This window comes from Macaca mulatta, chromosome 12 (assembly GCF_049350105.2).
Source record: "Macaca mulatta isolate MMU2019108-1 chromosome 12, T2T-MMU8v2.0, whole genome shotgun sequence".
Classification (NCBI taxonomy): domain Eukaryota; kingdom Metazoa; phylum Chordata; class Mammalia; order Primates; family Cercopithecidae; genus Macaca; species Macaca mulatta.
In genome coordinates, this window is record NC_133417.1 from 100819489 (window position 1) to 100843047 (window position 23559).

The window sequence follows — 23559 nt, forward strand, 5'->3', positions numbered from 1 at the left end:
TATGATTCAAACACAGGGTAGTAGACCACAGTGACTACGACAGTCCTGGTTGGGAGGGCACAGCCACAGTCACTATGAATACAGACGAGGAGTGTCATATCCACATCCAGGTAGCATGCTGCCCAGTATGAGAAAAGGTCCTTCAAAATGCTTGAGATAGTAGGTTAACCACAGGAAGATTTAGAATTAACCATAGAAATATATACAAAAATCAAACTCATAGTATTCATATTTTTATATTATCTATGCACATTTGTTGTTTTATGTATTCTTTTTAATCTTTAAAAGAATTTGGTCTGTTCGATTCATAGAGCAGGCTTGAGCTTCCAATACAAATCATGTATCTGAGCAGTAAATTTACATCTGTTTTTAAGTAAAAATCATATTAATTTGTAGATAATATTCAAACATTTAAAAGTAATTAAGGCTTACCATATGTATATGTTTAAAATACTAGACTTATAAATTATTTAAGTATCTAGTAATGTTTGATTTGTCAAATCAGAACTTGAAAGGGAAATATAAATACCATATTAAAAATTGTATTTAAAAAAGCTTTTGAATGGAGCCACACATTAATCCAAGGTCCCCTTTAAAGGTAACCACTAAAATGTTCCAAACTTCCTACTTTCTACCTTAATGTTATAATGTTTTTAAATTTTATAATATACATACTGAATTTTAATTTTTGGAACAAAAGAAATATTTGAATAAACTTTTATGCACACACAAGTCACCCTCCAGAACATTTAAAAAACTCACATTGACACTTTCTATAGCAGGTAAGTTCACTGATGTTTATATTGATGTTTTCAAATGAGAGCTTATTAGAGAGTGACTGTCCCTCCCTAGAGTCTCAGCTCTTCAGTATCCAAAGAGAGGGTTTAACTATTACCTAATTATTTATCAGAGAAAAATCACTCTCTAGTAGTGTTTACTCAATATTGGTTGGAATATTGAGTTGGAATGTCTTCATTCTTCCAAGAGTGATTATGCATCTACGATGTGCTAGGCAATGTACCCATATGAGAAGGACAAGACCCCTCCCTAAACTCAAAATGTTTGTGGATTAAATCATTTAAAGATGTAACAAAACTCACAGTATATTTCTATGAAATAAATCTCTATTACATCATATTTATGTCATTTTTGCACACATAAGTATTTTTAATTTGCCCTAGCTTACTTAGAAACATGAAATTCGATTTTTACCTTCTTTTCTTTTCTAACAACAGTTTGAAGGTGGAGATTAATTCAAGGTAAGAGGTAGGAGTCACATAATTGTATCTTTGAAGTTCAACAAAGAAAGATGTGGATAAATCTATAGTAGAAGTGTGGAAGCTTTTACACATGTCGATACAGCCATCTCTTATTTCCTCTGACATTTCAATTTCTTCCAAGAATCGTGAGGCAACTGCCTGGAGTGCATCTTCAGGCCATGACTAAATGTAAGATAAATGCTTTAGCACTTTATTAAGATTACGAATCTGGATCTGTTACTACTGCAGCCCTTTACAACTTAGGGATGTTGGGGGTGAAGGGGAATAGTGTGAGGGACGGTGTGGGGGAGACAATTTCATAAGGAACTTTCCCGAGGAGTTGCATACTTAGGGCAGGGAGCCAGGAGCTAGTTAGTGCATATAACATTCACTGTCTGTGGTTTGTTCTGAGATTAGAGAAATTGTTCATGAGTGTTGCAGGAGAAAGAAAAGGCAAATGAACTAAATTTATGGAAAGTCTATTTCTGTATGCATTTTACTGGTACCGTCTCATTTAATTATCCTAACATTTCCCTGAGAATGATGTAGGCATCATTCCTGAAACAGCTTCCAAACCCTTTCTCTTCTTCCTTTATCCACCTCAATCATCCCAATTCAAGCCTCCACTATCATCTGCCTGGAAGATTCCAATAGCATCCTAACTGCTTGTATTCTCTACATAGCTGCAAGAGTGTTCTTTTCAAAATATAAATCAGCTCATGTCACACTCCCCAATTTATAACCATTCAAAGACTTCCTAGAATTCTTAAAATCCAAACCAGCTTGCCAGTCTCTATTTGATTTGGCCCTTCCCAAATTTCTGACCTGTTATACCACTTCTGCCCACAGTTCCTGTGCTCCTGTCACACTGATTTTCTGCCATCCTCTCCTTCCTTCTGTCTAGACACTTGACTTCACTGGTTTATCCTCTCTGCCCAGATCTCAGTACTGACACTTTTTTGTCTTTCCAGTTTCCTCTTCAAACCCATAATTGGTCCCTTATTTTAAAAGCATTTACCTATAATCCCAGCACTTTGGGAGGGCAAGGCAGGCAGATCACCTGAGGTCAGGAGTTCAAGACCAACCTGGCCAACATGGTGAAACCCCATCTCTACTAAAAATACAAAAATTAGCCAGGCGTGGTGGCGGGCGTCTGTAATCCCAGCTACTCGGGAGGCTGAGGCAGGAGAATTGCTTGAACCTGGCAGGCAGAGGTTGCAGTGAGCCAAGATTGTGCCACTGCACTCCAGCCTGGGTGACAAGAGTGAGACTGCGTCTCAAAACAACAAACACAACAACAAAGCATTTACTCCCGATTTGCTAGCCTGTCTAATGAAATTCTGTTTTGCTTATTTGTCCGTAGACAAGAAGCCCAAGGAGAGCAGAGGTCTTGTCTATTTCATGTGCTTCATCTCCAGCTTTTAGATTAAGACTTGCTACAAAGCAAAACAGAATTCAATAAATGTTTTGCATGAAATAATTAATTTTACTAGGAAGTGGAGGTACAGAGAGGTTCTGTAAACTTTCCAAGGTCATAAATGCTTATCTGTTAAATCCCCCTCACGGGATCTCAGCCACAGCCCACAGATTTCTTACTACACAGGTAGAGAATGCATTGTGATATGCTGTTAAAGCCAGAATTACTGTTCCCATCTAGCTAGGTACTCTCCCTTTGCTACTCCCCTTCCCACCCCTCCTCCGTACCCCCATCCATTCACTGCCTTTTTCTGCTCTGCTCGTACTTCCCAGTACGAAGTCCACCACAAAAAAAGGTCACTGGCTTTCTTCCTCTTAACTTCTTTGGGTTTAGCTAATGGGAAGAGAGTGGGGGCAGGGTCGAAGAAGGGAAACATATGGGTATTTTGATCCTCCCTTCCTTTCCAGCTGTAGCTGAGTTCTAGGTTTCTGGTTCCTATTCCTGTTGGGCAGTCTTATATCCACAGCTCTAAGCTCTGACTTCCAGTAACACTCTTCCCTTCCTCTGCCCTTTTACACGAGGGCATAGTAACGCTTCCTACTATTGCTCCACCCACCACTTCCTGAGTGTTCCAACATCCCCTCTTGGTTCCCTTAACCCTGCCTACACCTCTGTGAATGGCTCCTTCATTATGCTTTCTCCAGTGAAGGGTTCAAGTGTGCTCTGTGTTTCCTGTCAGGACTCTGATACACAATTTTATCATAATACTTCCTATAATATACTGAAGTTAGTGATCACATATACTCTTAATAAATACTTTTCTATTACAATTTCTTGAATTTTAATTTCATAAAATATAACTGATCAGAAGATTTTGCTGAACTACATTTTGGGGTAAACTATGGGTTAGGAGTCTATAAAATAAGTCATGATGAGGGTGGAAATCAACATTTCTAGAAGTCTGTCTAAAATATACATGACAATACCTGAAACCAGTCAATGGTACAGCAGTTAACAAGAGCAGGGAACTTTCTAAGACGATTTCGAAATGCATCTCCAATGGGACTCATGGCAAGGACCACATGCAGTTGGTTGCGGCAACGATCAATAAACATGTTGAAAAGGGCTATGGGGCTGCCATCTGTTTGCTTGGTTTTATCCCGCTGGCGATCTAACTGACGCATCTTATCACATATCTCTTGTTTCTCATCTAATGCAAAGAGATTTGGAATCTCCCCAGCGTTTAGCAGATTATTGACATCTTCCAGAAAAGACTCTTTTTTAATTTGAGTATCTGTAAACAGGAAGACACCCTGCATCTCACCTTCTGCACATTTCCTTAAGATCACTTTTAAATCTTCATGCCATTCAGTAGTATCATACCCCTTAGAGATTTCAACTTGGAAAACAGAATAGTCAGCCATGTGGGCAGCTAATCTGGTGACAGATTGCCTTCCACTCCCTCCAACCCCTACTAGGAGAGCATGGCTGCGAGGTTGCTTCAGGATCCTGGAAATTCTGCTGATGTGCTCTATGGCAAATCGAAACAAGACGAGGTTCATGGGTTTTTTGCTTATATTGTTGTATTCTTCTAGGTGAATTTCTACTATCATTCGAAGATTATCCACATCTGCGATTTCTCTGTAGTTGGTATCCTCCCTCTTGGGATCATGGAAATCACAAAACATTAAGCTGCGTAAGTCATCTTCTTCTACTATGCCATCATTATCAAAATCCAAACGTTGAAAAAGCTCATGAAAATCTTCATACATGTAGTTGCTCAAAATTTCTTGAATGTAGTTGACGAGCCAGCTTCTGTCTGCATTGTCCAGAAGGCGGTCATAATACACTCGAAGGACCTGTATAACAATTAAAAAGCAGCTTTAGGAACTTCCTTCTGATTTTTAAAAAAGTGTTATTATTTCTATGCTCTCAAGTAATAAAAAAATATTAGAAAATTTTTGCGGGTTTTATTAAAAGTATATCCAAATATTCAGGACTAATTCATAATAATGTTATTTTAAATGTTAATTTTAGCTCTATATTTAGAATAATAAGGTTATATTCAGTTATCAATCAATGAAAGGTAATTTTGGGGGTGGTAGAAGTAGATGTAGAGATGCTGAGAGACTTAAGGCCTTTAGAAGTTAGTGACTGCCTTTGCTGGCTGCTCAGATGTGGATAGCAGAGCTGGGCACCAGTACCCAGGGGGTACCCAACTCCTTTCCAGTGATGTTTCCTTTTTCTAGGATAGATAACATTTTGAAAATTATTGACAAATCAATAGTTTTTGCTTTTGTTTCTGTTTTTCATAAAGCACATTTTCTAGAATAGGAAATGTCTTGGGTAGAGGGAGAGTTGTTTGGGGTATCTGTTAATTATTTTTGTTTTAAGTCGTTACAGAGAGCAATCTACTAAAATAAATCTCTGGTTATATGCACATGTTATGGGACTGCAAGAACTATCAGGCTTGCTACATGTAACTACTGTTTTCTTAAAGCAGTGTAAGTGTCCCAGGGGTACAGTCTATTTAGGACTGAATTGTGTCCCCACAAAATTCTTATGTTGAAGCCATAACTCTCAATGTGACTGGATTTGGGGATAGGGCCTTAAAGGAGGCAATTAAGGTTAAATGAGGTCATAGGCGTAGGACCCTAATCTTATAGGATAGTGTCCTCATAAGAAAAGGAAGAGGCATTAAAGCGCACGCTCTCTCTGGTTCTTGTTTCTGTTGGGCAGCCCTTATATGCACAAAGGAAGGGCCATGTGAGGACACAGAGACAAGGTGGCTTTAGCAAGTCAGCGTGAGAAAATAAATTTCTGTTGTTTAAGCCACTTAGTCTGTATTATTTTGTTAATGGCTGACTAATACATATATGCTATACATAATGCATATTTCGTCAGTGGAACGTTGGATCCTTACTCTGCTTTACCATTTTGAGTAAATCACTGAAAATGTCTGCATCAGCTTCTTCACCTATAAAATAGAAGTAGTATTACCTACCTCGCAAATCTCGTAGATTTGGAGAAAAAGTAATATGACAACATATGTGAAAACACTATAGAATTCAAATAGATAATCACTGCAAATTGCCCTAGCATTAGGCTAATCACAGTGTTCAGGAATCTTGGTTTTAGTGTATTGATTGTTATCAAATTGATGAATTCATAGTGTTATACTTTTTTTTTTCACTAATAGTGTCTGCATAAGCAAATGGTATTATTTAAACTTCCTTCATATTCCAACCAGTTCAAAAGTTATTTCTCTGTGAGACAATCTAATTTCCCAATACATGCCAATAGCCAATCTTTGAACTGAGGTACTTAAGACCTCAGACAATATTCCTAAATTAAGTCAACTTCATGTATCAGGATCAATGCCTAAGCATGAAACAAGTATATTATTATCTAGCTGGCAGTTTAGCAAGAACCTACAGCAGCATTTCTCAAAGACAGTCAACACATCTGTATTAAAATAATCAGGGGTACTTATTCAAAATGCAAATTCCTGGGCCCCACAGTGGATCTGTTGACTTAAAAACACGGATGGTGATTCCTGGGAATATCTTTCCATTTCTTTTTGTTTTTTGTTTTTCCTTATATAAGGTACAGATATGGTTTGGCTGTGTTCCCACCTAAATCTCATCTTGAATTCCCACGTGTTGTGGGAGGGACCTGGTGGGAGGCAATTGAATCATGGGGTGGGTCTTTCCCGTGCTGTTCTTGTGACAGTGAATAAGTCTCACGAGACCTGATGGTTTTAAAAAGGGGAGTTTCCCTGCACAATCTCTCTTCTCTTGTTTGCCACCATATGAGAGGTGCCTTTCACCTCCCACCATGATTGTGAGGCATCTCTAGACACATGGAACTGTAAGTTCAATAAACCTCCTTCTCTTGTAAATTGCCCAGTCTTGGTTATGTCTTTATCAGCAGTATGAAAATGGACTAATACAGGTACAACAATCTTAAGTGTACAGCTCAAAGAATTTTTGCACACAGATACACATCCATGAAACCACCACCAAGATCAAGATATAAAATTTCCAGCACCTTAGTAAGCTCCCTCGTGCTCACTCCTGTTGATCTCTGCTTTCCTCCCTCCCCAGCAGGGAACCATTATTCTATCACCACCTCTCACATTTTAAAAAGTTGACACTTAAAACTTTCTATTATAAATCTAAATTGCTGCAAAGGATATAATTTCTGGCATATTTATATTGTAATTTGTGCTTTGAATTTATTTACCTCAAAGTCTTGATTACAGACTTTTAAAATTGAGAAATAATTCATGGGTCATAAAATTCATTCTTTAAAAGAATACAAAATCAGAATATTCACAAAGTTATGCAATCATCACAACTATCTCCCTCCAGAACTTTATCATCACCCCAAAAAGAAACCTGATACCCAATAGAGGCTACTTCTCATTACCACCAGCCCTGGCCAACACTAATCTACTTACTGTCTCTATGGAACTTGCTTATTCTGGATATATGATGTAAATGAATTATATCATATGTGACCTTTTGTGTATGGACTTTGTAACTTAGCACAATGTTTCTAGGTTCATCTATGTTGTAGGATATATGAGTATTTGTTTTTAGGACTGAATAAAATTCCACAGTGTATATTTACAACACTTTGTCCACTTATCAGCTGACGGATATTTGGGTTGTTTCTACTTTTTGGCTATTATAAATAATTCTGCTAATAATATTCATGTACAAGTCTTCACGTGGACATGTATCAGTTCTTTGGGTCCATAGTTAGGAGTGGAATTGCTAGGTCATATGGTAACTCTATGTTTTAACCTTTTGATGACCTACCAAACTGTTTTCTATATTACATTACTGCCAGCTATGTATGAGGGTTCCAGTTCTTCCACATGCTCACCAATACTGTTTTATTATTTATCTTTTTTATTACAGCCATCCTATTGAGTATGAAAGGTACTTAATGGCAGTTTTGATTTGTATTTCCCAATGACTAATCATGTCCTTATTGGCCATTCATATATCATCTTTGCAGCGATGTCTTTGAATCATTTGCCCACTTTTAAATTGGGTTATTAGCCTTTTATTGTTGAGTTATAATAGTTCTTAAGGTATTCTGGATACTAGACACTTAACAGTTTATATGATTTGCAGGTATTTTATTCCATTCTCTATATTTTCATTTTTTTGATGGTACTTTTTGAAGCATAAAATTTTTTAATTTTGATGAAACACATTCATCTATTTTGGGGGGTCTTGTTTTTGCAGAATATCTGTATTTAACAAGCAAACCAGGTGATATGTGCATTAACTAACATCTGAGAGCCGTGGAGAAGCCAAAGGGAATGAGTTGTAAGTCAGTTTTATACCTTAGAAACCATTTAGTGAAATTATATAAGGTTATCTAGTATGATAATGATGTCTGGAAAGGAAAAAGACATGTAAAGTAGTCTCTAACATATAGTAAATCCTGAAGAAATCTTTTCTGAGTGAACAGAAATAAAGCACAAATTAGTGTTGAGTTCAACCGTTGCAGGGCTTTTTCTTAGTTCAGCTAAAGGTACGGTCCTTGTCACACAGCCACAAAAATTTCGCCTCGCAGACTATTTGAATGTTCAGTAAAACAGGGTTTTGCTGAGTGAAAATGAAGAAAAGGGGGAAACAGGGACTCTCCACAAGGCCAGAGTCCCTGCTACAGTGCTTCCCGCCCTGCAGATTGAATCCCAGGTTCCATCCAGGAAGAAGAGGGGCCAGGCTCCTCCCCACTGCAAACAGCATGAACTTCTGTGGCTCCACCCCAGTGCCCCGGCTGGCTGGAGGTTCTCTGGGGATCCCTTCCCACCTGTTGTCTCACAATTACCTCATATTTTTAAAGATATTGAGAATAATGTACCAAACATCCTACTTGGCACTGCAGTAAGAAAAAAAAAAAAGAGAGAAATCTCTGCTCTCATGGGGCTTGCCTGCTATCTGAGGGAGATGAACAATACATATAATGAATGAATTCTACAACATGTTGGACATTGAAAAATATTATAGAAAGAAGTAAAATAGGACAGGATACAAAAGACTGGAACTACTAGGATAGGGGAGGGGACACAGGCTGTGGTATTAAAAAGCTTCAACTAGAAGGAGGAAGTTGATCAAAGGCAGGGAGGGAGCTATTCCAGAGCATCGATATCTGGAGGAAATATTGCAGGCAGAGAGAATAGCCAGGAGGCCTGTAATGCTGGTGAAAGGGGGATGAGGATGAGAGCAGGAGGCAGCCTGAGGGGAACAGGCTAAGAGGAACACATCCCAGGTCCTATGGGCCACTGGACTTCTATTCTAAATTCCTCTGAATGAAGTGGGTGCTAATACAAGGTTTTGAGCTGAGGACTAAATTCATTATGTTTTATGTAGGCGTGTATAAATATGAAGTAGTCAACCTCATTAAATGCCCAAAGAGCTCAATAACCATTATCAAAACTCAATAATCTGACATCTAAAGCAGCATAGAATCTAAGAAACTCTTAAAAGTAATTATGTCTAACACATATACAATAGCACAGACAACCTATTCCCATGATTGGAAGAAAGCACTGGCCTGTATAATCCCAGGTGACAAAACGTGTCACGTGTAGCAAGCTTGCCTGCCTTCCTCTCTTGAGACACTCGTTCATTCGCCAATATCTATTGAGGGTTTTCTGTGTGCCAGGCACTGGGAAAAGCAGTGCAAAAATAAAATCGCCATTCTCCTAAAGTTTCTATTATTGTAAAGACAATAAGTAAGCCCAAAATTTAGAAGGTGTCAGGTGATGTTCAATGTTATGAAGAACAAAACAAGGTAAGCAGTAAGAAGCCAAGGGGGTAGGGATGGCCCAAAGCAAGCCTGCATGACAAGGGGGGTATTTCAGCAAAAATCTGAAGGAAGTAAGTGGGCAAGCCTGCAGATAACAGAGAAAGAGTGTTCTAGGCAGAAGGAATATCAAGGGAAAAGTTCCTGAGGTGGTGGATGCCAAATGCTTCCTCGTGAGTTAGATTCACCCATGACAAAATGCTGCCTTCAGCAATGCATTCTGCTATGGTTTCAATGTTTATGTTCCCCCTACATTTATATGTTGAAATCCTCACCCCCAGGGTGATAGTACTGAGGTGTGGGGACTCTGGGAGGTAATTAGGTCATGGGGCAGAACCCTCATGAATGGAATTAGTGCCTTTATAAAGGAGGCCAGAGAGCCCCTCGCCCCTTCCACCACTTGAGGACGTGGTGAGAAGGCACCATCTATAACTAGAAAACAGTCCCTCACCAGACATGAAATCTGCCAGCGCCTTGATCTTGAACTTCCCAGCCTCCAGAACTGTGAGAAATTAATTTCAGTTTGTTGACAAGCCACCCAGTTTAAGGTACTTTTTATAACAGCCTGAATGGACTAAGGCATGCTCCTTGAATGAATTCGGCATCATCTTCCCTGTTCACTTCCCCTACACTCTCCAGCTCTTAGTACATTTCTAATATCCATGTGGCCCCCAAACACAAGCCTGCATCCATATCCCGGGATGTGGGTCCCACTCAGGCAATTAGGTAACCTGCTGTGGAGTGCTATAAGAATCTCAATATCATCCTTTCCAAATAATCACTTTTGGAGACCTTGTTGTGGCCAAAATTTCCAAGTGGAATGGATCTTCACCTGGATGTATATTTGAATGTGTGATGATTTAGGAATTCAAAATGTATATCTAAAAAGTCCAGAGAAACCGGATTTTTAAAAGACCTTTTGAAATTTACGTCTCTGTAGTACATGGTTTTAACACAGTAGCATATTCTCGTGCTCTATGTTTCTTAACTGCATTATCAAAATTAAAATAAGGGTCTTGCTCTGTCACCCAGGCTGAAGTGCAGTGGTGCCATCATAGCTCACTGCACCCTCAAACTCCTGAATTCAAGCAATCCTCCCGCCTCAGCCTCCTAAAGTGTTGGGATTACAGGCATGAGCCACTGTGCCCGGTCTCCTCCACCAGTTTTTATAAGAACATGCTCATCCACATACCTATTCCCAAGAGAGCTTAAATACATTTTTATATAGTTTCTATGCTCTCAAGAATTTGCTTTGCAATTCTTTTGGCATCTAGTAATACTATACAAATAAGTAATGTAAAAAAAAAAACCCCACATTCATTTCTTATAAAAACAACTCCTTAAAAAGTGTTCCATTTCAAATTTATTTGAAGCCAAACTAACCAGGATTAAACTACTTAAGGGAAACTGGCTCAAAGTGACACCTACTTGGAAATATTCTATAAATCAACAGAAATTCCTAAATCTGCATATGGGAGATAAAGCATTTTAAACATCATAAAATATCTCAGTGTTAAATATTTTAAAAATTTTTCTTGAGCATTGTCCTTCAAAATGCCAAATAACTGAATACATTTCAGCAATATAAATTGCAGAATATTTCTTTTCACCCAGTTGTTGGCATGGTAAATCTTTGTTTCTCACATAATCCCATTTCAATAACAGGAAAATTTACCTCATGAACCCAAAGACGTTTAATCACTCCTGTGGTTTCTGTTGTTTCTGGTCTTGACAAACAAACACCTTGAATGACACGGGAGAAATCACGGAGGTTGAACAAGTAGTGAGATTTAGCTGGAGTAGGCAAGAGATTCTTCATTGCTTCTTTATACAGAGTCATTGTGCCATTTACAATTTGTGTGGTCAAATCTAGAAATTCATCTGGAAATTTATAACTTAAAATGTTTTAAAATAAAAAGAAAGGAAAATGTTAGCAATTATATAATTATGAGACATGAAGGCTACTTAGCAGGACCAACATAAAATTTTAATTTTGATTAAATCAATGTCATTTATAAAATTACCATATCTTGTTATAATAATAATACTAATAGATTTTTACTCCTTTTAAAGCTATTTTCTATGTACTATTTTATGTTATGTCCAAAAGAACCCTGTGAAATGAGCAGGGCCAGTTTAATGGACTTAAAAGCACTTAAGTAAGTGAACAGAAGAGACAGCCAAGGAACCCAGATTATGTAATTCCCAAATCCACTAGACAAGCATTTCCCGACCTCTTTCATTCCCTGGCATTCTCAACTGCATATAAGTATAATCCATAAGGAACACTGGTGAAACAGGTATTTTCGGAGGAAAAAAAGGAAGAAAATTAAAATATGTAAAAAAAAAAAAAAAAAAGGAAAAGAGAAAAAAAGGAAAGTAAAACAGTGAGCCAAGACAAAGGGCATGATTAGGGTATAAAGAACATAGAGAACTAATTTTCATTTAGAAAGATTGCCTATATTTAACTTCTGGTTTGTCAAGGAGCCAGCTGTTTACTCCATCACTGGATAAGGCAAGGAATGACAATTTCTTGAGAATGGACATGGGGACACAGACAGACTTCTCCTGCCCAGGTCAGCTTGGCTCCCTGATATCTGTGCATCTTGTGGAGTAGCAGAATCTCTGCAGCTAGGCAGCTCCAAGGCAATACTTCTCAGAGTTGGACACGAATGCCCCTGCAGAACTCGAGTTCTACTAGAGGGCATCAAAGTCACAGCATAAACCTGGTACATCTTTCCAGCAGTAATTGAACTCAGTGGTGAAAATTCAAAATAATAACTCAAACATGAACATATTATATAGCAGAATGGTCAGACCTCTTTGTTTTATGCTCCCACACTGGGAGGTGGAGGGGACAGAGGCAAACAATGTTGTCTGTTACCTTTTCCTTATCTAGGAATGCTCTTGCTCTTTGAAATACGCTACTTAATATTGGTATGTTTCTAAAATATTTTATACCTCCTAATTAAAACAAAACAAATTTTTGATTACTTACCAGATTTTTAAATGCCAAGTTAAGATTCTAGAGAAGATTGTATACATGGATTTATCACTAAACTCATTGATTGTTATAATATTGAAATGTCGCATGTATCGAGGAGTTACTGGATTTCGACCACCACCTAAATATTAAAAAGTATAACTCTTAATAATGTTACTAGTATACACAAGAGTATTTTCTCAAATATTTTATAGTTTAAAGTAACTTGAAAGATGGAAAAATTCACAGCACATGAAGTTAAGAGCAATCAATTGTTTGGATAACCCTGACATCAAAACTATTTTTCCCTCAAACTCAAGATGTTACTTTTCTAGGTGAATTATCTGAATGAGTTCAACTAATTAGACATAATCTTGGGTCAAAACTATACTACCAAGGGAAATCAGACCAGGCAGAAAAAGCCACAGGCCGTGTTCTCCATGGTTTACAGCTTAAAGCAGTAAATGGTAAACATCCTCAATACAATATTAAGATGTGATATTATATAATATTAATATAACCCTGGGGAATCTGACTGACCAAAGTTTAGGGCACTTCCCCTAAGGCTGGAATTCAGCACAACCATGACATATAGCCAAATTCTTTCCCCACATCTTGAAGTGAATTTACCCAAGACTAGTCTATACAGTTCATACAGTGACTTCACTGGCTGCTTGCATCTTTAAAAATTGGGGGATTTTTTCCATAAAATAATGAAAGATTCCTTTGAGCTTATATATTTATTTTGGAAAAAGTAAAAGAGTTTAAGGAGATGGTGAAAGGGCTGCAGAAGAAAAGATGGTAAGGTCATCTACCCCAGCTCTGTCTCCAACCCTTCCAGAGAATGTTCAGAATTGTGGTATTTTTAGAAAATAGAAATGGGGTCCAAAAGGAAAAGATACCACAAGGTTTCAGCATACTCTTCTTACCAGTGCCTGAAGAGGCAGGGAAAAGTGGACATGTGAGTATAAATGCCTGGCTTGGGGTGGTGGGGGAGAGACAAAGTAGAACTGAAGTCTGAGACCCAGGAGCAATACGGTCTTTTATTAAAAAGAAAAAGAAAAGAAAAACAGCCTGAGCATAATAATAACAAGCCCCCAAGCCCTGTCTCCACAAAATAAAAAACAAAATTAGCCAGGCATGGTGGTGCATGCCTGTAGTCCTGGCTGCTCAGGAGGCTGAGGTGAGAGGATCACTTGAGCCCAGGAGTTTGAGGCTGCCGTGGGCTATGATCACACCACTGCACCCCACCTAAGCAACAGAGTGAGACCCTGTCTCAAAAACAAACAAACAGAAAGTGTTCAAAATGGCCCAGGGAATGTGTTGAGAGCAATTACTGACTCAGAGCAAACTGCATTACAGGTTAGATAAAGGTCAGGGTTAGGGAGCAAATACCAGAGAGATTCCCTGAAGTGGTATATCAACACAAGCAACATTTTGAAAAATAGAATACTGGCTTGAGGTCAGGAAGAAAACAGTTAAAGATGTCTGGTTAGTAAATCAAGCCATTTTAGACATCTCAGCATTAAAAAGCAAATTTCCTCTACATAGAGATTCCTTTGCATATAAATTTATCTTGTAAAATTTAAAGGATCTTTTGGCCATTCCCTACTTAAATTCTTCTCAGCAGCCTGTTTAAATACAGAGACTGACTTGAATGGGACTTGATTGGGGTAGAAGGAAGATGATTTCTGAAGCAGGGACCATTCCATACAGTTGAAGCATTAAGGAATGACACAGAGGAAGATGAGCTGCCCCAGGAGGATGTGAGTTCTCAGAAAGCAGAAACAGGAAATTGGAAGCAAAATTCCAGAAGGTGGGAGAAAAAAGGATTTGGAAGAGTTCCAGAAGGTGGGAGAAAGAAGTTCCAGAAGGTGGGAGAAAAAAAGATTTGGAAGAGTTGGTAGGTGCATAGCCTATCCAAGGTCACCCACTTTGAGTTGGTCATGTGATACACTCTGTTAGGTCACAGTAGATACACATAGAAAACATATACACAAAACATTGGGACTCAAAAGAGGTTTTTTCCAGTTTTTTCTTTAGCTATCGCTAGAGTGATTTTTTCATCTTAATAATCCAAACTCAAAAAATGTACCTGGAGGTCCCATAGCACACATGATCTGAATGTCCACTAGTTTAATCATGGAACAATCTTTTAGGTCATACCAGTTCCAGTGATCTAACCACTGTCTAAGTAACTCAATGGGAGGCTGAGCCCCATATACCTCCCGAGCAGGCATATTGACATCATCTACAAAGACAACCTGAGAATAAGAAGAGAAGAGGTATAGAAAATATTAACATCTCAACATAGCGTCCTATTGTGTAAACAATATTGAGGCAAATACTTAGCTATCTACTTGCAGAGTACATATGGGGAAGTGATGGTTTCTTTTCTAAACAAGGATAATATCCTTAGCTTCCATGCTTTTAGCATTCATATTCCTCAAGAAATAAGGAGACATTCTCATTACTAATCTTCATAGGTTAATAGCTTAGGACTTATTAGTCCTCTGATACAATTTGTTTCTCAATACACTGCATATTTTTTCCTTGTACTACACTTCAATTCATGAAAATAGATGAGAAAAGTGTGATTAGGGTGAGAAGGATGTTCTTTGCAGAGGAACACAGGTAAATCTATTGTGAGGTGGGTTGCTGAAGGTCTACAAAAGCAAGCAGCAAAGACTGCTGAATAAAAATGTCAGTGAAAAAATTAGGAAGGTAGATAATTTCTCAGATAAATATTCTACCTTCAACTCAAAGGGCAACTCCTTGTTTTAAACATCAAGCTGTCTACTGCACATACAAATATAACTACATTTTTAGGAGAACCTTTTAATCCAAATTTGTGACATAAAAAAACTATACAAAAAGATGTCTATCCCCAGGTTATTTGGTTTCCTTGTTCCAACTGCAGCAATGTATATGAATAGGCCCGGGTGCTGTACAAAGAGTCATTACCATTCTCTTGCCCAAAGGAGGACCAAAAACTCCCTTTCTTCTCTTGTCCAATTTTGACATGATAATATTCTGAGTTTGAGCTGCTGTAGTTTGTGCCGAGAAGTTAATTAGCAGAGGTTTGTAGACTTCCTTATTTAGTTGATTTAAAAGAAAATTCTATATAACAAAATAATAAAATGAGCCATAGTTGGAATTATGTTTTGACATTTCAGAATAAACACTAAGCATCATTACTGATAGACTCAAATTTAACCTTAAGTGCCATATCACTGTACAAATAGATGGAATCAGTAGGAATAACAGTTACCATGCCAATGGAGTGTCTCCATCTGTCCACCCCTTGCATGTGCCTTCTCTGGTTTTCACAGCTACCAGAGAGTACACATTCCTCCTTAACGTGGAGTCACAGAGACTCAGAGGTTAGGAAACCTGCCTAAGTTCTCCATGATGGGCAAGAATTCAGACTGCCATTTGTCTCTCTCCAGATGAATATTCTTTTTCATATATCCTATTATCTTTCCACTTACATACAAACCTCTTTCTGTAAGTTAGAAAGCTTAAAAATATAACTATTTTCAAAATGGAATTCACTGGGAAGCAGGTGGAATTACAATGGTTCTTAAGCAAGATGTATGCCAGGGATGGGACATACCAGAATTCCCTGAGGAGCTCTTCAAAATAAAATTGCCTCTCCTCACTCTTTCTTTCCCTTCTCTCCCTTAAGAGTTCTGTATAGGGCACAATCCCTTGCCAATTAAAGGCCAATTTATTAGAAAAAAATACTAAGTAAATCACATATTTTCTTAATGAACAGTAATAGCTATCACATGCACGTATGAGTATAGGAAGGGAAACAGTGAAGTTTTTTGCCGTTCTAAACTTTACTTGCATTAAATGCTTGCAGCATTCAGCTTTATAATTAAGATACTAAATTATTAACCCAAAATATCAAATGGTAAAATATCTCAAGCAAGTCCTCTTTTCATGATGTGATTATATACTAAACATTACCATAATTAAGCTAATGGAAATTTTGAAAGCATACTTTGGAATATTAATCTATTCATCAAGGCAACACATATTTTAAAAAGGACTTATGATGTTCTCATTAATGACTACATTTAGCACACATGCCAGGAGTACCAGGAGGCAGAACAAATAGAGAAAATAAGGAAGACGCAGGGTAACAAGCTGGTCAGAGATTCTGGAGGAAGGCTAACTTTTAATCCTCCCATCCCAGCCCAGCAGGAGCTACCTTTTTAAATTTAAAATTGTTTTCCTTTTCACAGAATGAGCACATTCTAAAATGGAAGCTCTTTAAAATCTTTGAAGACTTTGTGTTCTTACCTGTGATTGCCAGTTAGAATAGCAAAAACTGGGAATGGGGAAGTTTAGAATAAAAGTAGGAATATATTTTTGTGACTCTTATGATTAAAATTTCTTTTATGATTGTATAATTATAATGTAAGTGATAGATTATTTCAAGAGGAATAATAGTTTGAAAACAAGTTATTCTATTTATGTAAACAACTCCCTATTCTGAGCAACAACTACAATGAAGGAATGACATGTCTGAGTAAAGCAAATTTATACAAGTTTTTAAAAATTATTGCTTAAGACTCTAAAAAATTATTTCACTTTGCTTGCCTACATGATGTACAATGTAAATACTATATTATAATATATTTTTATTAGCTAACAATGGTAGTCATATGGTAGGTAATCAATACATTTTTGTTGGATTGATGGATGAACTAAATGAAACAAGCGTGAAAATAAAGGGTGGGTGTGGTGGCTCCAGCCTGTAATCCCAGCACTTTGGGAGGCCAGGTCAGGAGGACTGCTTGAGCCCAGGAGTTGGAGATCAGCCTCAGCCACATAGCAAGATCCCACTTCTACAAAAAAAATTATATGGGTGTGGTGGTGCATGCCTGTAGTCCCAGCTACTTGGGAGGCTGAAATGGGGGTATCACTTGAGCCCAGGAGGTCAAGGCTGCAGTGAGCTGTGATTGTGCCACTGCATTACAGCCTAGGGGATAGAGCAAGACCCTGTCTCTCAAAAATAAATAAAATAATGAAAATAAGAATGCAACACATACATAAGCCATGGCACGAACAGTTTGGCAGTGAGCATGGAGGCCATCTAAAAACAGAACTAAATCTAACCATCATAAGCATAAATAGTTTTAAAACCAAAATCCAAACGTAATTAATATTAAAAAAAACTTCCAAAAGAGTTGCTGCATAATATTAATTTGGCAAAAACAAACTGAGGTTTTAAAACATCTCTGTCTTACCAGAAGATGGTGAAAGGTATTGGTGACAAATAGCAATATTTCACTATTCCTCATTAACTGGGTAGGGGAAGGAGGTCAATGGATACTGTCATTCATAGTATTGATAATTTAAAACTGAATTTAGAAAAAAATTACAGGCTTTAGAAAAAATCCTTAGTTTTTTTTTGTTGTAAAGTGTTGTTTTAACTTACGTTTTTAGGTAATCTTTAATTAGATACTACTTTTTTTCATCATTTATTTAAAATATAAGTAGACATGCAATAATTTGAAGAGAAAATCACTTCAAATTGTAAATTTTATGTTTAATTCTTTCAACCAGATGAAATATATGTATAAAATTTTATGAAGCAGTTTATATAAATAAATTCTTAATGAAATTACTATAGGGAAATTAAAATTATGTAGCATTGTTTTAAAATATTTTCTTTCACAGAAGAATAAATTTCAGAGACTTTAGCTGTATATTTGTATTATTTACAATACAACTAACAATTAATTGGGGCAATGAAATCCCCCTGAAGGGCATGGCAGACAATAACCTTTATGAGGAACAACTTAATATTCATCAAAAAATCAACAATTCCATGTCCAGGAATCTTAGGACATTTTCCTAAACAAATAAGCAAAAATAAGAACAAAGACTTAGCTATAAAAACATTAATTACAATCTTCTTTCTTTCTTTTTTTAAATTTTTTTTGAGACAGACTCTCACGCTGTCGCCCAGGCTGGAGTGCGGTGGCACGATCTTGGCTGACTGCAAGCTCCACCTGGCAGGTTCAAGCGATTCTCCTGCCTCAGCCTCCCAAGTAGCTGGGACTACAGGCGCCCGCCACCACGCCCAGCTACTTTTTTTGTTTGTTTTTGTATTTTTAGGAGAGATAGGGTTTCACCATGTTAGCCAGGATGGTCTCGCTCTCCTAACGTGATCCCCCTGCCTCGGCCTCCCAAAGTGCTGGGATTACAGGCGTGAGCCACCGTGCCCGGCCTGCAATCTTATTTCTAAAGCAAAATGTTAGGAAAATTGGGGATTTGAATCAATTATTATAAAATTATAGAATCAAATACTACAATACCCTTAAAATCATCTTGTAGAAGAATAATGAAATTGAAAAAGATTTACAATATTAGTTTTAAAAGCAGATTACAAAATTAAGTTCCTAAGTTTGTGAAAAGTAATGTTTTTATGCCTAGGCACTTTATTGCCTGGGCTGAAATTGATGAAGGTATAAATGACAAAAGGCTTGTATTTTCCTCTAACCACTGCCTTCAATCATGTTAAGTCTCCATTCCCTGACCCGTGGTGATATCTTAGATAAATCTCTCAGCTTTCTGTACACTTCTAGTTTTTTTAGTTTTTTTTTTTTAATCCAGGCCAAAAACACTCCTTGATTTAAATTCTCAGTGAAAATGTATCTCTCCCTCCTCTTGGATACTCCCATACATGCAAGCATTTAGTTTATGAGAGATGTCATTCCAATCTTTTATGAAAGAGATTATTCAATAAACACTAGGATGGCTATGTAACTATGTTGCCAAATACATTTCAGAAAGATTGTAAGATGTAATGTTAAAGTCAATAAAGAACTAGAAACAGGTACTGTGGGAGAATGTGAATTAACTGGAACCTACTATCAAAGAGCGGCCCTCAAAAGTATCTTCATTCTCCTTCACAGGCTGCATAAAGCTCCTGAGACTGTGGTATTTTCTATTACAGCATCTAGCATTATCTTAACTAACAGACAACAATTCCAGACATCATTAAGGAAAATCAGTCTTGTTACTACATAATAATCCTTCAGATATAAAATAACTTAGAAGATATCAAGCGTAACTAAAACACACTTTTCAAGAGGTATGAAATTCTCATGTGGAGCAAACAACTCTTATTAAAATACCAAAATAAATGGGACAACAATTTAATGGTATAAAATGGCATCATATCATTAATCAACTTTCAAAAATAAATAGGCAATTATCACTTCTTGGTCTTTTGGCTAAAATAAAGTATAAAATAACTAGGCAATTTTTCAAAAATTCTCTGCAGTTCAAACATCAAAGTACTTGAGTATTTAAAAAAAATTATTTGTCTACTATTTCTAAAATTAACATTTTTAGGAAGATTATGCACAGTTTAATATGTAGATTTCTGCGGTACTTACAATAATGTAAACACTTTTCCCAGTTCCTGTTGGTCCTACAAATATTGAAGGTTTTTGATGGGTGGTCAGCAATTCCATTAATGCAGAGTATCGAATTGTGTCCAGAGTTGGCACAATGATTTCATTAAACATTACATCTTTAGGAATTGGAGGAGCGTCTTTCAACTTCTTTATCCATGGTTCCCATTTTCCTATTCCCTGTTTATAATAAACAACCAAGTAATGAATATTATAAAATACTTTAAAAAGCTCTATACTCCTGTGCCATTGTAGAAAAGACTAAGACCAACAAACTCCAATACGTATACATTTGTTTTATCTTTTAAGACACAATACTCAGTTTGAAGGTTAAATTGTATGTATAAATTAAGGAGAAACTAGCTTTTACATGAATACAAATGAAATAGCAATGCTGTGGTTTTTTGATGTTCTGAAACCACTGCTTATGCCAACCCAATGATCAATTATTGCGGCCAAATGTCAGATTATTTAATGGCATTGAGAAAATTAAACTAACCAATGAGCTAAAGAGTAAAGAGTAAAGAACTTCATTCAATAAATGTTAACCAGTATAGAATTTTTTCTCCCTAGAAGATATGCTGCATATTGCTTGCCTTTCATAACAGTATTTATAACATTAGTTTATCATTGTAGGCAAAATTTCTTTTTAAAAAATGTACAGTAAAAAAATACATAAAATTTACCCTTAACTATTTTTAAGTGAACAGTTCAGTAGTGTTAACTATGTTCACATTGCTGTGTAACAGATCTCTAGAACAGCAAGATTTCTTTATATGAGATTATTATTATGAGTTATCATTATGCCATATCTTTGCATCCAATTAGCTTGAAAACTAAAATTTTAATTTGCTATGACCGTGTTTATAACCAAAACATTCAAGAATATCATGTTAACTCTGTCTTCTTAGAAAAACGCCGCCACCCTTCCTGCAGAATAAAATCTAAATTCTTCGTCATTCAAAGTACATCAGAATTCGGACCCATCCTTCCTTCACAACCAGGCCTCACTGAGGCACCTGCTGGTCCCCCGCCCCCGCCACTTCCTTGGGCCTGAGCTTTGATGCATGGCACTCCTTGGGCCAGAATGACACATGACTGTCATCTGAAGAGGTTATGAACTCACTGAGGGCAGCACTGTGCTTTATTCATTCTTGTATCTTCAGGTAGAAGGCTGTGTGTACAGCACAGAATTTTTTTGGGGGGAGTGTTAAATTCACATCAGTCTGAAAACTGTATTATAAAGAAATATTTCTAGAACAAATGAAGAAAATAATGCCTTTCCCAAATTCTTGTTAATCTTTTCAAACATGTGTCTTTTGATACCATATAGGAAAGGAACCATTAAGAATCAGAAAACCTGACCGGGCGCAGTGGCTCAGGCCTGTAATCCCAGCACTTTGGGAGGCCGAGGTAGGTGGATCACGAGGTCAGGAGATCAAGACCATCCTGGCTAACACGGTGAAACCCTGTCTCTACTGAAAATACAAAAAATTAGCTGGGCGTGGTGGCGGGCGCCTGTAGTCCCAGTTACTCAGGAGGCTGAGGCAGGAGAATGGCGTGAAACCGGGAGGTGGCGCTTGCAGTGAGCCGAGATCACGACACTGCACTCCAGCCTGGGCGACACAGTGAGACTCAGTCTCAAAAATAAAAAAAAAAAAAAAAAAAAAGAATCAGGTTGTGTGATCCTGGGACAATCACATTAAATCTTAAATCTCTGAGCCCCATTTCCTCAATGGCAAAACTTGCAAAATAATCTCATCCTTCCCACCTCACCAAGGTGTTGGAAAATGAAATGGAAATAATTGCAGAAAGCTTAATAAACTGTAAACTACCCTGAAAATGCAGGGTATTATCAGTAATTTGAAATTAAATAAAGTAAAAAATATGTGTTGGGCATAGTCTCGCCTTCTGGGGTGACGTAGCAATACATTGCAAGAACCATAAAAATTCAAAAAGCAATACAGTAATGCCTTTTCTAGAAATTTATCTTAAGGATATAATCAGATATGTACCCAATGACTTGTATCTAAGAATATTTACCAAAGTAGTACTTATAAAAGTGAGAATCTGAAAACAACAAAACCAGTCCAATGTCCAAGGGCAGGAAATTGACTTTAGAAAGCAAGTTTACTGAAGAAACATTAGTGAAATGGAAAGCTTTTCTCATTATTAAGAAAACAAGAAGGATATAAAGCTGCCCATTGGGAATGTGATACGATCCCAATTTTACTTAAATCTGTATATATTTAAATAATATATATTCCTAAACTTGGTCTTCAGTACAATACTTGTGGGAGTTGTTATACAAAAACAACCACCACCCAAGTTTTATTTTCAATCCGTTTGGGAAGCACTGAATTAAGATTACACCAGCTGGATTCCTACAGGACTTCTTAGTGCCTAATATACTAACATGCACCATGAACCTCTAACAGCCGTCCTTAAACAGTATGTGCCTGCTGTGATTCTATTTAATGAGTGCAACTGGTCCATTAGATATTATTATCTCATAGTATCATTGGAAAGAACTATGTTCAGAGAAATCAACCAGTCCATGGCTATCCAGAAAGAAAGTGACTTTACTAGGACTCAAACCTAGAGCTGTCTGAATTCAAGCCAGTGCATCTTCCTCTATTCTATGCTGTCTCTTAAGGTAAACTGTGATGACGAAGGTGGCCACAGAGCCATTATATGCTGTGTGTCAGAGAGGGGACTCTGCCAGGCTAGCAGCTACAAATCTTGCTTCAGAACTCTTACCTCAGTGACAAATTGATAATCATAAATTGTCCCTTTTTCAGGAAATGTGACCGTTAGTGCCTTTGAGGATGTTTGCTCAGTACCACTCTGTAATTTAAACGTATTTCGAGTTCGTTCTGAAATTGGACCTTCCATAAGTTCTCGAAGAATCTTATTAAATTTCAACCGATCATCATCTGTACAAGAAGCACCAATGGACCAGATCAATGAAAACAGAAAAATGCCCTGCATTGGAGAGATGAGAAGATTAAGAACAATTAAAAAATAATTTTAATCTGTCCTTGAAGCTTACATATCAGATCAGTCAGATTAGTATCTCTGAAAGGAAACACGTAAGCTCAGATATATTAGTAGGTCATCTTAGGATTTTGTAATCATAAGGGTTTTAAAAAATCAAATCGCACATCTTATAAAATCGTAGAGAAGATAATACAAAATAAAGAATACATTCTGGCCATAGTGAAACTTCAGAATGATTAGTAAATCTCATATTTTCAACACATGACAGTAGCTTGATATTAAAAGGAACATAGAAATAACTTACTATTAAGGTATTAAGGCACACTTTAATAAAGCAAATAACATACATATCCATTTTCTATTTAAATTTTGATATGGTGGGTTTACTTTAAGTAGAACAAATTTAAATTATTTTATTTGTAATATCTGAGCATTAAGTGTCTAAACTAGAATTGCAATTCTGCAAGCAAAAGATACTAGCTTTCTTCTTTCCAGACTCAAAAAGAGGAAACAGGGTACAAGACAAGACCCACCAATAAGGTAGGAAGCCTGTTTGCTTGTTTTAAAACAAGGTCTTTTATTAAATACAAAGCCAAGAGATTCTGGACTATGCTCATGAAAATTCTGGAC

The 23559-nt window shown here is 37.0% G+C and overlaps 1 protein-coding gene across 1 annotated transcript in view; it reads right to left on the bottom strand.

The window, feature by feature from the left end:
• Positions 1 to 23559, bottom strand: part of DNAH7 (dynein axonemal heavy chain 7) — a 340765-nt gene that overhangs the window by 118591 nt on the left and 198615 nt on the right. Inside the window, exons 35-42 of the mRNA XM_015131765.3 lie at positions 22690 to 22914; positions 19912 to 20109; positions 15455 to 15610; positions 14586 to 14754; positions 12506 to 12632; positions 11183 to 11402; positions 3663 to 4535; positions 1213 to 1442 (exon numbers count right to left, since the gene is read on the bottom strand). Coding sequence (XP_014987251.2) covers positions 1213 to 1442; positions 3663 to 4535; positions 11183 to 11402; positions 12506 to 12632; positions 14586 to 14754; positions 15455 to 15610; positions 19912 to 20109; positions 22690 to 22914 — 2198 coding nt within the window. The remainder of the gene's footprint in view (positions 1 to 1212; positions 1443 to 3662; positions 4536 to 11182; positions 11403 to 12505; positions 12633 to 14585; positions 14755 to 15454; positions 15611 to 19911; positions 20110 to 22689; positions 22915 to 23559) is intronic.